At 36.2% G+C, this 18096-nt stretch overlaps 2 protein-coding genes across 2 annotated transcripts in view; both read left to right on the top strand.

Moving 5' to 3' along the window:
* LOC108275325 (glutathione S-transferase P) overlaps window positions 1-18096 on the top strand; it is a 69477-nt gene that overhangs the window by 13950 nt on the left and 37431 nt on the right. The window lies entirely within an intron of this gene.
* trpc3 (transient receptor potential cation channel, subfamily C, member 3) overlaps window positions 1-18096 on the top strand; it is a 43462-nt gene that overhangs the window by 5133 nt on the left and 20233 nt on the right. Inside the window, exons 2-4 of the mRNA XM_017484713.3 lie at window positions 4964-5729; window positions 10629-10814; window positions 16241-16405. Coding sequence (XP_017340202.1) covers window positions 4964-5729; window positions 10629-10814; window positions 16241-16405 — 1117 coding nt within the window. The remainder of the gene's footprint in view (window positions 1-4963; window positions 5730-10628; window positions 10815-16240; window positions 16406-18096) is intronic.

Raw genomic sequence — 18096 nt, 5'->3', positions numbered from 1 at the left:
TTATATATCTCTAGGTCTCATCTGTTGATCACCAATTCATCTTCTCATTGAGGATGTAATATTGTTTCTCTCTGAGCCTGCATATGATAAAAAATAATAATATTTGGGAAATGGGAACACGGTGCCTTGTAGTACATCAATACATCACGTGCCCATTACAGCTCACTTACTGTCTGTAATATGTAGCTACTCTCCAGGCAGATATGGAAATAGATTATTACACTGGCATGCGTTACCTTCTTCCTGAATGAAGCCTACATCATGATCCAGGTTTTTGCATGTGTTTGTGTTGAGTATGAAGCAGCTAAATAAAAAATGTAGTAAAACTTACTCATGTCAGCTTGAAAGACTGATTATTATTGGATCAAATAGCAGATTGACGTGAGTAATGAGCTGCATGATTAGTTTCAATCAAATCATTTTTCACAATAATGAAGTCTGTATTTTTTTTTTTTAAAAATCAAGTTCTCATGTACTCTTCTTGCCTGTTTTCTCACAGCTACTACCATGATTTAAATCTGTGCTGAAAGAGGTTTTTCCTCCCTCAAGACTCATGTTTAGCTATAAGGTCATTTATTTATATGTTTTATCCAGTATAACAATGAGCGTTAACACAACAAGAAGATGTTGCCGCTGTTCCTGCTCTATGAGAGCGTTGTCCAGGTCAAAGACCGATTGAGACACATGTTTTCTTTGGCCATGTCTACTGCTTCATGGTGAGAGAAATCACAATAGCCCCAAAGATATCACTTTTAAATGACATTTTAAGTGGATTATGTTGTTATATAAGAAAAAGAAAGTGGTGTGACGCCATTATCACCGCAGAGTTGATTATTTTCCATATCTTTATGATCTTCATTTTATTTTTCTTATACTACAGCAATTTAAAACCAATTACATTTTTATATTGTTTTTTATTCTTATTATTTATTTATTTATTTTTTACCTGTTTATAGTTACATTTAATGTTGTGGAACATCCACGAAACAGAATAGTTCTTATTACCACCTACTTGTTATCATTATCTTCTCTTTTTCTCTCTTGAAATACAAAAAATCAGGCTTGTCATTTTACTAAGAATCGGAAAAGTGGAAAGTCCTATTAGCACTTTCCTGTGTTACAAAGGGCTGACACTGGAGACTCCTTCCTTAAATGTTAAATCATTTTCTCCTCACAGAATCATTTACCATATCAGTGATTATAGGTTTTTCTTCTTATTATTATATTATTTATATTTCATATTATTATTAATTAATATCAATGTGATTTATTCGTATTTGTTACTATATTATAATATATCAATATATTATATTAATTTTATATTATTATTTATATATGTTATTCTGTTTATTATTAGTCTTAGATTTCATGGAGTGTCCATGATACAATTCCCTGCTAATGACTGTAGAAATTATAATATATTAGAAGTACACTCATTTTAAATTGTTATTTGAATTACAGCTGGTAATGTCAGAGCTGCTGTTATATAAAAAGAAAAAAAATCAATACTTTCTGAGGATAAGAATTTAGTAGGGCTGTGGTATTAAAAATAAACTAGAGCTAAAGAGCTATGCCCACTCTCATATAATGACTTCAAGTCATTTGTTCTAATAACTTTCTAAATTCTCATCATTCTTTTCTTAACAGCTGTCTCATGTCAGAAAAATCAAGAAAGCTGACAGCTCACCTGTCTTTGGTTGCGATTAATGTATGCTTTTACATTCTGCTTATGAGGATATAAGTCTTTTGTTTGTCTCAATTATCAATTAAACTTCAAGTCAATCAAGTGAATGTACACAGGGGCAAAGACCCCTAGCTGAGGCCTGAGAGGTGCCTTGATTATTTTCACTATTGATTTCATCAAATACCTGACTTGAACAAATCTATTTTTTACATGTTGTTGTCAACGCCCATTTTGTCTCCATTATCACATCAGGGGTTTGATTGTGTGTGCGTGCGTGCGTGCGTGTGTGTGTGTGTGTGTGTGTGTGTGTGTGTGTGTGTGAGCTCATGCATGCAGAAGGGGGCAGATAACACATTCCTCCGAGTGTGTTTTGCTGCCCTGTGACGCAGAATGAACGGAAGTTTGAAAAGATGTAGTTGGCTGGCTTCACATGTCTCATAGGAGAAATCCATAAATTAAAAAAGTCCCAATGACACATATAGAAAAAACACTTAGCAACACTGGTGGTTTCATATGGTTTTGCTTTGTGTGTAATAAGAAGTGAATACATTTTTAGGTTCTCTTAAACAATGTTATTTAATTTAATTCACTTTATTTGTCAAAGTCAACTTTATTGTCACTAAGGACATTACACAACAAAATTAAGCCTTTCAGTTCTACATCCCACACTTTAAATGAAAAAAAAAAACAAAAAACCCACAGGTAAGTAAAGTAAGACAAGAGTAAATAAAAGCAAACTTTAAACACAAATCTAAAGATTTAGATGTGGAGAACAAACTGGTATTTTAAATTAATTACCTCATGTATTTTTGATTTTTTAGTATAGACAAAAGTAAACAAAAGGCAAACTTACAAACACAAAGTACAAAGCTAAGCACAATGGGTAGAAATAAATAAATAAATAAATAAATAAATAAATACATAAATAAATAAATAAATAAATAAATGGTGTTTCATGTTTTTAATTAATTATTGAATTAACTACATAATTTAATAAGTACGGATTGAGTTGTAGTCTGCAGTTTGTATAGCTTAAAATACTGGTGCAACACTGCAAATCTACTTTAAGTAAAAGGTTCATACCCCAAACAGAAACATTTAAGGGGGAATAATTCAGAAGTGTAAGTTGCCTGAGGTGCAGAACGTGATTATGTGGTGCAAAGGTGCAGAGAATTACAGTACCATGTAAGGTGCAGGAAAGCAATAAAATCTGTCATATCCGCTTTTATTAACCCTCCTGTGGAGAAGAGATACAGCACAATAGATGCTGTCACAAAGCTTCAAAATGTAATATATACTGTATTTACAGTATAAAGAAACAATCTTTCATTCTAAACGTTTTTTTTTTTAAAATTATTAGCAAAATACTGGTGATTTTCTCTGCCCCAGTTGAAATCAGCTTCTCTGTACAAATCATGTTTTGGAGTAGATTGAGGCCATCTTAAACGGCCCACTGAATAAGCAGACATTAGGAGCAGTAATATTGGTCTAAATTGGCTGTGGAAAGCACTGTGGATGTTCACATCTGGTTCCAAGTTAAATCACCGTCTCGTTTTAAGCCACTCTGCAGTGAAGAGACCGTAAACTGGAGCTAGTATGAGCAGCTCTGCTCTCAGAAGTACAGTCCCCTGCTCCACTGATGCTCTTGTAAAGGGAAGCTGATGGACTCTTGAGACTTGGAGTGTAATTCTATTTAGCATTTATTACTTATTACTGACAAACATCCTTTCATTGCTGTGGTTTGAAAAAAAAAAAAAAACGAGTGAGTGTACAGTGGAGATATTTGATATTACACTGATGTTATTGGAATACAGTTGGGTCCAAGTGTCTTAGAGCGACAACGCTAGTGACAATGCTGTGAATGCTACTGTGCATTCGTTTCTAATTTAATACAACAATATGCATTACAGATTACAATAATATTCATTACAAATATTCTTGACAACTTGAGTGAAAAGTAGAATCTTTTAAAAACTGACATGAATTTCAGTTCGTTAATGACAGCGTGTGCTCGAGCTGGAATGGACCCCAGAAATTGTAATTATTATATATTGAGCACTAACTTCAGTTTATAGGATTTATAAAGTAAATACATGCTCTCTTACAATTACAGCTTACATTTTCTGTTACATTTTCATGAAAAACCAATCCATTTTTTTATTCAGACAAATCCAGTCAATGATGACACTTTATAACTTTTTACTCAGGTATATTGCAGTCTAACAACTTCGTCATTTAATTAGGATTTAGACACACTACCCATACTTTCACTTATGTTTTATGTACTTTGTCCATTTTTATTAGTATAAAATTAAATATATGTATAGGCCTCCTAATACTACCTACTGGCAATGAATTGCAATGAATGAAATGCATTAAATGCAAAAGTTTAGAATAAAAATGCAGATATTACATTCTATCAGGACCTGCTAGTTATTTTCAAAGTGTGTGACTATATTTGGACAGGTTGTATACCAAAAATAACATCATTAACTTGCATATACTAAGTAAAGATTCACAAAGTTGCCATGCAGTTGTGAGTTGCTCTCATTAGGAGGTAAATCAGAGGTACATATATGGATGTCTTTCTAGATTTAGTTGATAATCCATCGATGGAATGTAGTAATCCCACTGTCTGGTTTTACCCAGAATAGGATGAGATCTCTTTTGAGTCTGGCTCCTCTCGAGGTTTCTTAAGAGAAACACTACTTGTTTACAGATTCATTAATTAAATGTTCAACTATGAACAATGTCTAGTTCAAAACACTGAAGTGTATATATTTAAATTGGAGACAGTCTAATTGTAAAATACTTCAAATGCAGAATATTCAAATAGATTGTGTTGTTATTTCTTGTATGACTGTGTTCATAAATGTTTTCTAAAATTGGCACAGAAGGAGCTGTGATGAGGCATCCACCTGTAGCATCTGTTGTGTTTTATTAAAAAGCTATTAAAACCAGGATGAGTTTGCACTATCCACAGGGATTTTTCCCAAGATGGCTGCTCTCGCTGTGTTCACTTCATCTGTCACCAGACCCCCCCTACGAGTTAATAGTCCAAACCAAATGTCAATCATCTGTTCCTTCGCAGAGGTGGCTACCTGATGGGACAATGTCAACACAGATTAGCATATTAGACAAAAGTAGGCAGGGGAATACAGAGCTGTTTCCACTCACTTGAATTGGGAGGGTCTGGAAGTTTTATCTTAGTACAGCGAGATTTAGTCAGACAACGTTTTCCTTACAAGGTGCCAATCGATTGTCTATTTCTTCTTCCAGGAAAACTGTGGACTCTTTTCCAGCACAGAGGATGACCCTGCAGCGTGAGAAAGGGCGTCGGCAGGCAATTCGTGGCCCAGCATTCATGTTCAATGCACGTGGAAGCAGCCTGACAGCCGAGGAGGAGCGTTTCCTCGATGCAGCCGAGTACGGCAACATCCCGGTAGTGCGTAAGATGCTGGAAGAGTCACCCACGCTTAACGTGAACTGTATGGACTACATGGGCCAAAATGGGCTGCAGTTGGCCGTAGGCAACGAGCACCTGGAAGTGACTGAGCTGCTCTTGCGGCGCGAGAACCTGGCACGTGTTGGCGATGCCCTCCTGCTGGCCATCTCAAAGGGCTACGTGCGCATTGTGGAGGCGTTGCTGGGCCACCCATCATTCGCCGGTGGAGAGAGGCTCACGCGCAGCCCATGCGAGCTGCAGGACGACGACTTTTATTCATACGACGAAGACGGCACTCGCTTCTCACCTGACATCACACCTATCATCCTAGCCGCCCACTGCCACAAGTACGAAGTGGTGCACATGCTGCTGATAAAAGGTGCACGCATCGAGCGGCCGCACGACTACTTCTGCAAGTGCGCCGACTGCACGGAGAAACACAGGAAGGACTCGTTCAGCCACTCCAGGTCCAGAATCAACGCATACCGTGGTCTGGCCAGCCCTGCATACCTCTCGCTCTCCAGTGAAGACCCCGTTCTCACCGCCCTGGAGCTCAGCAATGAGCTCGCCAAACTGGCCAACATCGAGAAGGAGTTTAAGGTACGATGGCTGGGAATGGTTAGACTTCCTGATGATTTAATGTTTTTTTTTTGTTGTTGTTGTTCAAATACTTGACATCTGATTGCTTGAGAGATTTGTATGGATTTGAACAGACAAGGGCAATGTGGTTGGATTTTGTTTGAAGAAGTAGAAACTTAGTATCTTTTCATACAACTTTAGCTGAGCAAATTGTTTTGAATTTGCCAGCTTAATAACAAGTTGGCTTCAAAATAGTCCATTTTGAAATATTTACTAAAAGTGTGACAGTACGAATGTTTTTTTTTCCCATTTCAGTATACAATTTACTAGGCTCAATTAATGAATATAAAACAATATAATGAATTAAAAAATAATAATGTTCCAATCATTTTGCCTTGAACAGATTTTCTTTTTTTTTCGCGATCTCTTCATTTTTTATTTACATTCCCATCTGTGCACACACTCCTGTTATCAGGATTGTTTCTGAGCGTAGAAAAACGATTTGTGTGTCTGCTTCCATAAACATAGTTATCTTAATAATAAAAGATATATATGTAATATATATTAGGGCATTATAAAATAACATTTTCATTTGTGTTATAAAATAAAAAGGATGACTTGGGTCAATGGGACATCTGTTGCTACTTTTTGCTATATTTGTCCATTTCATTTAGCTGAAGGCATAGCATTGTGCATGAAATTTAGGACATGGCTTTGAAGAATCGTGAAGGTTCTTGTCACTGTTGTAGATCGTATGCCATTGCTGGATGGTGCAACCATTCAAAACCTTCATGAAATACAGCAGTAAATCAAACGTTTATGATTTACATTGTTGGTCTTTTTTCTAGGGCTCTATTAAACACTTTTTTTCTGACAAATGTGGGTTTTCATATGTAGTTGTGGTGTGCTTGTTCATCAGGAGAGGCAATATGACCCTTGCTGAGAGCAATAAACTTGGGATCATCATGATCTTGGCACAGGTGCTCAATAGCAGTGCATGCTGGGGGATTAGTCTGCCATCCGATCAGCGGAAATGACCTGAGCAGAGCTTTATTGGATGATAGATACACTTGTTGTGAATAATTTTGCATTTGCTAATTTAGCGGATGCTTTTATAGAAAGCGATTAACTTTGACATTCAGCAATTGTTATTATATGCCATTATTAAATCACAAGAGCTGATTTGTCAACAAAATGCTACAAAAAATTCAGTGAATTTTATTATTATTATTATTATATATTATTATAACTGTTCTCATCTGTGTCTGGTCAGTTACAGCTATGTCTTGCTTTGTATTATATGTTTATAAAGTCTTACATATTTCCATATTGTATCAAATGTGTACTTCTAGTTTTGTGGGGCTGTTTGATTTTTGATATTTTATGGCTTTAACATTCACCTACCTGCTTTAATGTCAAATATGAATATGCTTTGGTTTACAGTGTCTTGTAGGAGACAAAACAAAAGTCTGCTACCTAAAAACAATGGAGGAAATAGGCGCAGACAAAGGTTAAAAGCATGTATTGATTTAATTACATAAATGACTAACCAGGTAATAACTTCAGTCCAGATGTAAATTAATTTAGTACACATGTAAATGAATTAGCTGAGCCCAGCTCATCGGACCAAAGCCTAGCTACTGGGTGACAAACATTAGCTTAGAAGAGCTTTCACAATCTTTCAGAGATTTTTCATTTTATTTACTCTCTCTGGTCTCAATAGTGAATCTAAAACAAAAATGAACTTTAAAAATGAATGGACTAAAAAAATATAACGTATGTGTCTCATCTGTTCAGGGTTCAGGGTCCAATGCGCTAGTAAAAGGCGGTAATATAAAGCACCATTGTGAAATAAAGCATGACAACCAACTTAAAACAAATGTCTTATTTATAGCCTTAAGCTAATCAATAATGGTTAGGCATTGCAAAGAAAAGTGTTGTCACCGTACTGTCATGTTAGTTGTTTATATGAAAAATTGTAAGCTAGCAATTTTATGTAAATGGATTGTTACACATTTTTAGCTGAACAAAATGTTATATTCAGTTTTGGACTCTCCTGGCACCATTTAATGATCAACATTAATTTGCCAAACTGTACAGCAGGGGTGTCCAATCTTATCCGCAAAGGGCCTGTGTGGGTACAGGTTTTCATTCCAACCAAGCAGGAGTCACACCTGATTCTACCTATTTAATCAGTTGATCCTGGCTTTCAGTAGACTCAGGCGTGGCTTCTGATTGGTTGGAATGAACACCTGCACCCACACTGGTCCTTTCTGGATAAGATTGGACACGCCTGCTGTAGAGAATAAGTTGATAGTCTGTCTATAGATAGATCATAGCCTGCCTAAAGCATACTATCCAAATAGTGTCAGCAATTAAGAACACTGTAAAACATGATAACCCCATTACGTGAACTTATTTCTTCTCTTTAACTCCAATTGTCACGAACAGTTTTGGATATTGAACTCAAGGTAATAAGTTTGAAATGTCTTACAGTGAATATAAATAATCACTGTAGTGTAAATCTACATAGTGTGTCCATGATATAAGATTTTAATTTATCTTTGCTTTCTCTTTCCCTCTTAGCCCTGTATATTGAGAGAGTCATTGATTATTTAGCCACCAAATGCACTAAAAAGAAGAAGAAGAAGAAAAAGTTTACATGGAATGAGTGCTGTGTAGGCTGTATAATCATTCTACATTAAAATAAAAATAATTTAATATTTTATATATCTTTATCTAATATTGTAATGAACTTTTAAGTAATAGTAAGTAAATAATACCCCACAGGAAAGTAGGTGAAGTCAATCTTTGTATGATTTTGAATAAGTGAAGGTGGATTTTGTTCAATTCCATACAAAATATGAAAGTAATAAAAGCTACCAACTATACCTTCCATTGTATAGAAACTTAACCCTAAATCTTTTCCTCTGACTGTTAGAAAGTGCTGAGACTGGAGACTCCTTCCATAAATGCTAACTAAACATCTCCTGACAGAAAACTTCATTATAGCAACCTCTAAAAATTGTTTGTCAGTATTAACGATATGCTCTGCTTGAATACTTTTCACACAGGCGTTAAAAAATATACTTTTTAATTTAACATAGCACCAATTCAGAGCTTTTTTTTTTTCCTTATGAAAAAAATATTGCATTTTATACAACTTGAATTTTATTATTACTTCTTTATGATAATATATAAATGTTTTTTGTTCTGAGGTTTTTATTCACAGGGTTGGATAAGACGTTTAATTAGCTCTTCTCAGCAGATACTGTTATCTCACTTTTTCAATGTATAACAGTTATATACAGACGTCCTGGACTGAATAAGCCTGGCTTTGATGAGGTAAATGTGCACAACAGTGCCCCTCATATCAAATCCCTTCAGACAAGAACTGTTCTTGAAGACTTGATGTTCTACTAAGCCATAATTGAATTTGACAGCATGGTTGGTTTGCTTCATGAAAGAAACAGTCAAAGTATTAGTATCACACCCAGCCAAGCGGGACATTCAGGATCTTCTGCTAATTCAAACATTGTCAAGTAGAATCTGCTGCTGCTGCTGGTCCAGTATGCCAAAGCGAGTCCAAACCATCGTTTTAATTTCTGTTCCCATTTATTCATTTGGCAGACACGTTAAGTGCTAGTACTGAGGAGAGTCACTAGTCATTAAGCATTCCGTCACAACCAGAGTTTGGTGTAACGCATTACTGTAATCTAATGACTTTTTCTGATAACGCAGTAATGTAACGCATTACATTTTATATTTGTGTCATTTGATTACAGTTACTGATGTCAATAAAATTATGTTACTTGCATTACAGATTTATTAAGAAAACAATATTAAGTAAAATGCATTTTTAAATTAAATGATGTTTTGCCCCGAAATTTTTTCTTTAGCCCCGAATAATTCTCCACTCGGAGCTGTTTGTCACTACGTAACTGAACGCCAGTAAAAGAAGATGGCGGTGTTGTAATTTTACTGTATATCTTCAGTGAATGGAGGCAAGACCAATCAGACAGGGTTTACAGGAAAATGCGTGGAAACACTCGCGTCTTATTGGCTGACAGTCTCTCAATTCTGCCAAACGCTAGCTCACAGTCAATGTGAGGAAAAATGGATATACGCCAATCAAAACCAGTAAAGGGGTTGAAACTGAAACAGTAACATTTTCAGCAGGAAAACAAGCAGGAAAACAAGGTGTATAAATGTCTATATGAGTTCCAGTTTACGTGAACATGGTTTAGATACTAGTATTTCCAGATACAAGGTTTATTTGAATGCACTTCTTTTAAGACTTTGTTGAGTCACACAGGGATTTACTGTATATGACGGATGCTCCAGATCAACAGATTAAAAAGGTTTGTGTAATTGTTGTACTGTTCTGTAAGGAGATGTTTATTTAACATTTTTGGAAGGAGTCTCCAGTGTTAGAACTTTGTACCAGTCAGACGTACGTAAAGCTTTAAAACTTTAAGTTTTTGGGAAAAGTTGGAAAAGGGAATCAGAACGTCTTCAGGAGAGACACTGGGACTTCCGGTTTCACTGAGGACACTGGGACTTCCGGTTTCTCTGTAACGTGACAAGCTTCGTTTTTGTTGTTGTTTTTTTTCTTTAATTAACTCTTATTAACAAAATTATGTATTTGCTGTTTTGTTCTGTTGTGTTAACAGAGAGCCTACCTTCTCTCTCTGTGTCTCTGTCTCTCTCTTTTGTCTATCTCTGTCTCTGTATCTCTGTCAAGCTCCTTGCTGTTTATTGCTATGTCTGTCTGTCTTTGTTTCACTCTGACTCTTTGTCTTTTTCTTTCTCTTTGTCTATTTCTTTCTATCTCTCTCTGTGTCTGTCTCTCACTCTCTGTTTACCTCTGTATCTATGTCTCTCTCTCACACCATTTCTCTCTCTTTCTATCTCTCTCAGAATGACTACAGGAAATTGTCTATGCAGTGTAAGGACTTTGTGGTGGGCGTGCTGGACCTGTGCAGAGACACAGAGGAGGTGGAGGCCATACTGAATGGAGACGTATCTGCGGAGCTGGCGGCGGGCCAGCACCATCGCTCTCTCATCAGTAGAGTCAAACTGGCTATCAAATATGAAGTCAAGAAGGCAAGTAGCTCAGCTTGGCCTCTTCTGCTGTAATGTACATGACATGTGCAGTCTGCGTGCTTTCCCCACCATATGCTCAGCTTAATATATAACCACCCGTAACAGCTAATTCCACTAATTGCTCCCTCCATCTGCTACTGTCTCTGAACGCTCCATCCTGAGATATAACAGGATGAAATACAGTGTACTCCTCAGTCCTGTGTATTTCATATCGTGTGTGTGTGTGTGTGGAATTACTGTATGTCTGGAGGGCGGGTCCCTATTTTGGTTTTCAGAAATAAGTTACAATCTCTTGGCTTTATATCATCTCCAAAAATCATGGAAAAACTCTTTCGTTATTTTTTTAAACACATTTACACTCAGAAAACAAGCGATCTTTATCACATCATCAGTGTACATTTTTATATGCAAAATGGACGTACATGGTGTTCTTATGAGGAATTCCACAGAGTCACCTTCTTTATATTCCAAAAACATGGCCATTATGAATAATGAATAGCTGTTTTGACATTAGCCGAGACCAGTATTACTGTTTTCAATCAAAACCATCATGTTTAATTAATGTATACTGCTGCGCGGTCCTAATATGTAACATATATGTGGATATCATTCTAATCATGTCATTTAAATAGAATGTAAGCTGGTGACATTTTTATAATATTATACTCATCGATGTTGTGTGAATAATTTAGTGGTAGAAATAACCAGCTGGCTGACAGAATTTAAACACATTTTGTTTACCATATCATTTGCTTTTCAAAAGATTCAGGAATAGAGTTTATATCAGCTAATTTCCTCATCTTTGTGAAGGCAATATATTAGTCGAGTCTGGAAGATTTGTTAGACATTTTATCAATTATTTTAATTATAGGATGTTTCGGCTTTACCACTGAACTAAAAGAGGATCTCAGCGGTCAATAAAGTGGGATATAAATGACCACTAGGAAAACCAATTAGTTTATATGACTACAATTTTTTTTTTTACCTGAATATTTTATGTTCATAATAATGGAGAAATAAGTAAAAAACTGTCAGCTTATATTACAATGCTAATCTAAAATAATTAAGCAAACAAAAAATGTCACTAGATGTCTCTATGGTATTTTTGGAACATTACATTTTCTTTTTTTTTCTTTTTTTTTGGTGTTTTGAAATTTTAATGTTTGACCCATGTATACATCAGCTCCTGGGTCAGCTGCATGTCATTATGTGAGATTTAAAGGGGAAGAGCTAAAAGTTGTCCAATACTGATTTAGCACAGCTGGGAGATTTAGCCATGAATGTAATTCCTTGTCAACTGATTCTAACGGTGATTACAAACTGGCTGTGAGTTACGATTGCTCAGACAGGTGCCTGGCTGCAATCTTATAGCTTTCTGATCATAAAACTATACAGTTTTAAAGTTATTTAAGTTTAGTTTCTCACAAAGCTAACGGTAAAAGACTTGTAATACTGTAGTGTGAATCTCAAAGTGTGTCTAACTATCTGGTCATTCAAGTGTGCGTGATGGTTTTGTGATAAGAATCTGATGTGAACTGGAGATTACTGGCAATGTTAATCTAATTTTAAAAGCATGGTCAATTGAGGTCAGCTATGCACTATTAAAGTGTTTTTATTCATTCCAACACATAATGTGGCTTCATTTATTAAGGTTATACTCTATATAGTATAGATGATTTATATAAAGATTGTTTTTTTTTTACTCCTTTGTCAGAATAGTCATAGCTGTTCTACCTTCACTTCACTTGACGTCATATTTTTTAGGATAATTAGACATATTTTGAAACTTATCATTGATATATCAAGCAGCAGGGCTATGTTAAGTAGGGCAGATATGAATTTAACACCTATAATTCCCATTAGATACACGCAATTAACCTACTAACTCAAATCAGACCCACGTGTACACCAGAGAACAAAACCGCCAGCATCCATCCTCTGCGTAAGCAGTGATCTTAGCTTTGGCCCAGAAACCGTGATTTACCTTTTCAGCATGTACTAAGTCTTGTATCCTGAGCTAGACGAGAGAATTCTCTCTTGTACTCAGAGAACTGTAGTCATTTCTGATTTAAGGAGATAATAGTTTAATTTATTAATTGATATAATGGACTTGGTGCAGACCCTAGTAATCTGTTATGGCAAGTAAATAATACGTTTTTATTGATCTAAGTCAACCCCATCCAGGGTGTCCCTCCCCTTGTGCCCCATGCCCCCTGGGATACGCTTCAGGTTCCCCACGACCCAGTAAGAATAAGTGGTATAGAAAATGGATGGATGGATGGATGGATGATCTAAGTCAGTACAATGTTTGGCTACAATTACAGCTACAAAGCTTCTGGGATATTTCTCTATCAGCTTTCCACATATGGATCCTAATAATTTTCCCTTTCTTCCTGGAAAAATTGCCCAAGCTCAGGTAGATTGGATGGAGGTCATTGTTGAAGAGCGATTTTCAAGTCTTGTCACAGATTCTCAATGAGATTGAAGTCTTAAACTTGACTAGACCATTCTAACACATTCAGGTACACGGCTGTGAAACACCCCAGTGTAGCTTTTTTTCAACATTGTCCTGTTGGATGGCAAGCTCTGCCTCAGTCTCAATTCTCTGCAGACTGAAACAGGTTTCCTTCTAGGATTGCCCTGTATTTGGCTCCATCCATCTTGAGCTCTACCCTGATCACTTTTTCTGTCCCTGCTGATGAAAAGCTTTCACACAATTTGATGCTACCACCACCATGGTTCACTTTGGGGATGGTGTTCTCACAGTTATGATCAGTGTTGCGATTCTGCCAAACATAGTGCTTTATACCACAGCCAAAAAAGTAAAATTTTTCTCTCATCAGACTCAGCAACCTTCTTGCATATTTGCTGAGTATTCAGCATGTGTTTTGGCAAACACCAAACATCATTTCATATGGCTCGCCACTCTTCGATAAAGCCCAGATTTCTGGACTGTCCATCCTGTGGTTGTGCTGTGTGCAATTCCTTCTGTGTCAGCTTCAGAGCTCCAAGATAGACAGTGTGACAGGCACAAAGAAGACATTCACCAAGACTACCAACTCTGTTCTGGCAACCAGGTGGTGTAATGAACTTCTCTTGGCTGTCCAAACAGCTAATTCTTTATCTGTCTTCAAAAAAAACTGAAGACCTCTTCACTAAGTACTTAAACAAGCACTAAATCAACATATCTTATTATTTAACAAATCCTATATGGTCTTCTTTGCTGCAATAAATCTCACTGTAACCTATTATATGTAACAGGGTTCTAGTTGTACTAACATGAGGACATATTTTCAACAGAAAATTCAGTGCACATCTATAAGTCATTCTGGAAAAGAGTGTCTGCTAAATGATGTTAATGTGAAGTACATGCAAATGTTGGCAGCTTCTCTGACTAAAAAACTCCTTACCCAATCACCGACTTCTAGTGAACGGTCTCTTCTAGGCAGAGTCATGATCATTTTAATTGGTTTTTCCAATGAATCACACTTTCATTTTTCACATTCAGATTCTGATTTTGCTGGTCTTTACTGTGATGATGAAGATGATGAGTGGCATGTTGATATTCCTCTCAGTCTTTTTGCTGTCATTGTTGGTAATTACATGACAGTATCCGTGAAGGATGTGTTAAAAATGCTTCACACTTTCACCTCTGAACAAAATTCAACCCATTACCCAGTCCTCAGTCTGTCCATCCTGGCCTCTGGATGCTGTTTCTCAGGCAAGGGTCTAATCTCACTCTCCACACCAAGTGCACATTTTGAGGCATAGCCCAGCTGTGGGTCCAAGCATAAACACAGAGAACTCTCTTCAACCATCATTACTGTCTCTGCTGTTCCCCAGATCCGCCACTGAATACATCACTCCAGAATTAAGTCAGAACTGTTAATGGGATTATTATGACTGCTCTTTGTTTCTCTGACATTCCCACTTAACATGCAAATGGCCATCTATCCTTTCAGCAGCTGCTTCAGTCAAACAAGCTGTTTAGCTCTATACACTTTGCTTGGATCGCCAACTCTTATTATTGGTGTTAAGAGTGTGCAAAATCAGTAAAATGCCTTTACCAGACAAAAAAAGTGTAAAGAACCAGGATTTGCGTTGATTTGATGGAAATTATATGAAGAACTGTTGACGGATTCACTGTAGGGTTGCTCAATTTAGCAAGGAATATAACATTTGGGGACACTCTGTTATAGGAAATTAATCAGTGATGGGGTGGTGTGATGCAGCCCGATGAAAAGCAAAGTCACTGATACCACTCAGAAGTGGATTATTTTCTAATAACTGCACATATCAAAGACTTTAATTCTGGTTGTACCACAAATATTATCTTATTAACTCTCTTGAAGTGAATAAGATGTAACAAGATGTTACCGTGAACCTCCAAAGTGCTCCATCCTGAAGGACTCTCATGTGTTGGAAAACCACTGACTTTTTTAAGGCGCTGACACTAGAGACTCCTTCCATAAATACACCATAAAGAAAACATCACCGTTTCAACAATTATACATATTTTCTAATCAGTTTATATGGAGTGTCAGTCATACAAGTCCCTGTTTAAGTTGTTACTGTAGTAATGATAAGGTATTAGTACAAGCGCATTATGATTGACTTGAAAATAAACCAACACTTTCAAATCAGAATCAAGAATTCATCAGCTCTGCAGTATAAACATAAATAAAGCATGATATTTTCAAAACGTTGGTGTTATTATGGTCTGAATTGCATTTGTTGGAATAAGAAGCCAGTTAATGTCAGAAAGATGAAGTTGTTTACTGCAGCACATAGTGCCAGTGAATCTACAGTGTTTCGGGTGTTATGTATTCTCAGTATTGTGATACATGCAGCCAAATCCATTCTTATGGCCTATAATTAATCTTTGTGACTAGAAAGTTTTATCCATTTATTGAAACTCATTCCGAGTTTTTATAATGATGCCAACAACCAAGGCCAAGATGGAATGGAAGAAGTTTTTCTCAGTGATGTGACAGTACAATATCATGATATTGATATTGTAATAGACTGATATTGTAGAGGTATAACAATATCATTTCATAACATTTTTGAATTTTTTATAACACTGACAAACTTTAAAGTACTTTGCTTGAAAGAATCTTTAAATTGTAAAAATGTTCAAATGTAGTTACAGATCAGGGTTTTGTTTTTGTTTTTTTGTTTTGTTTTTTGTTTTCAGGGTTTGTGGTAGTTCAATAAAAGTATCATCAACCTTTTTTAAGCAACACTGAGATTTCCCTGGCAGTTGTTAACAAACCTATATATTGTGTATTGTCTTAAAGTATTCTGTTAAGATATATTTTCCTTAATGTGTCATCCAATAACGAAGTGACTTTTATTTGAAAACCTTTTTCTTATCTTATACATACATGAAAACTGAAATACTTGAACATTTCTTTCCTCTCCAGTTTGTAGCCCATCCTAACTGCCAGCAGCAGCTGTTGACTATCTGGTATGAAAACCTGTCAGGTCTCCGTGAGCAGTCCATTGCAGTGAAGTGTCTGGTGGTGCTGGTGGTAGCTCTAGGCCTCCCCCTGCTGGCTGTGGGGTACTGGTTTGCTCCATGCAGCAAGGTAATGTGCCATGAAACAATTTCTTAAAATAAAACCTTAAAATGGTCAAATATGTATCATTGTTATTATTAAAATGTTCTGTTCTGTTCTGTAAAATGTTCTCTTTATTCATGTTCCACGCAATGGCTTGGATCCTCGTTTTTTTCCTTATACCATTATTTAATTTTTAAATGTTCAGAGCACAATACGCAGACTGTACTATGGTGTTTAATCTACGTTATCGTTATTATCATGATCAGGAACTTAATTTTATAATTCAATCATTCAGTTCAATTATGAATAGCCAGAGAAATGTACATTAGTAATGACATACTGCAGTGAGTGCTTGTCATTTTGCTTTTATGCAGGCATTATTATTTTTATGTGTTTTATGAGTGAGTGTTTTTGTTTGTTTGTTTGGGGGTTTGTTTGTTTGTTTTTTGTGGAGTATTAGCAGACGGAACGAAACGAGTCACTCTGGCAGATCTGTCACTAGGAGATGAAAATGAATATGAAGATGACATTTCAGAGTAATGTGGATTAACCTTTATATTTAGCCTGGAACTCACTGGTGGGTGACTTCTTATTTATCGACAAGGTCAGATGGTCATGCCACATATTCAGTTTAAGAACAGAATGTACATGAGAAATGAGCAAATTGTTACGATCTAATAAATCTTCTATTACATTAAACAGCCAAGATAGTATTCATGTTTTGCATCAAATGTCAGCCTTTGCTGTGATTTTAACAGAGGGATTAAAATATATTTATATTTCCAAAGCTTATTACTCAGTAACTTTATAGATGTTCTAAAGTAACTTTTTTTTTTTTTTTAATGATATGTTACTTTTACATTATAAGAATGAGAGGCAAACATGTGCAACCATCCATGGCTTCTTGGATTTTGAGACTCCATTAAGCAGCCATGGGACCCACATGGATCACCACATGAGTTAATGTAATCCTCTGAGGCTTGTTTCACGACGCGAGTTGAACAAACTCAGAGTTGCAGAGTAAGTTTTGAGTTGTCAAAACCAAACAAACAATCCAGGTTAATTAAGGTTAACAGGTTTCATGACTGATTATCAACTGTGTCAGTCAACCCAGGTTTTAACCCTGAATCATGGTTTACTCAGCGTGCGTGTGCACTTAAACGCCAGACGTTTGCAGCAAACAGCCAATAGCATTCAACATGGAAAGAAAGCAGGTGTGCATACTTCCGGTCGAGGAGCAAGAAATTATTATGTGGAAATATGAGGAATTTAAACCTACACTAACTGCAAAAAGCAACACCGTTGCGGCTGCCAAAGCTCAGGAGCATTACTGATTGTGTAAAAGCGTATTTACATTTATAGGCTCACAATGAGAATAAATATAGATTGAAAACTTATAACCCCAACATCTTTCATGTAATTTCATTTAATATAAATGTAATTTTTTTAATTAAATATTAATAAAATAAACATCAATTTGTGAAAATATATTAGGATAACACATGACATATCACTCGCAAAGAACCGTAAACCACTAAAGGATTAACTTGCATGCATCAGATTTATATCGCTTTGCTCGCAGCTGATTGGTCCAAGATGGGTCAGAGTTTTCTTACCCAGAATAAAACCTGCTCCGGAGCAGGTTAGCCATGTAGCGTAAGTTACCATGGTGATGACCAAAAACCAATACAAATTCTTGAGACTGCTCTTGAGTTTGC

The sequence above is a fragment of the Ictalurus punctatus genome, chromosome 14 (genome assembly GCF_001660625.3).
Source record: "Ictalurus punctatus breed USDA103 chromosome 14, Coco_2.0, whole genome shotgun sequence".
NCBI classification, from domain to species: Eukaryota; Metazoa; Chordata; class Actinopteri; order Siluriformes; family Ictaluridae; genus Ictalurus; species Ictalurus punctatus.
The sequence above is the reverse complement of the archived record's forward strand: the minus strand, read 5'-3'. Positions and strand labels throughout refer to the sequence as shown.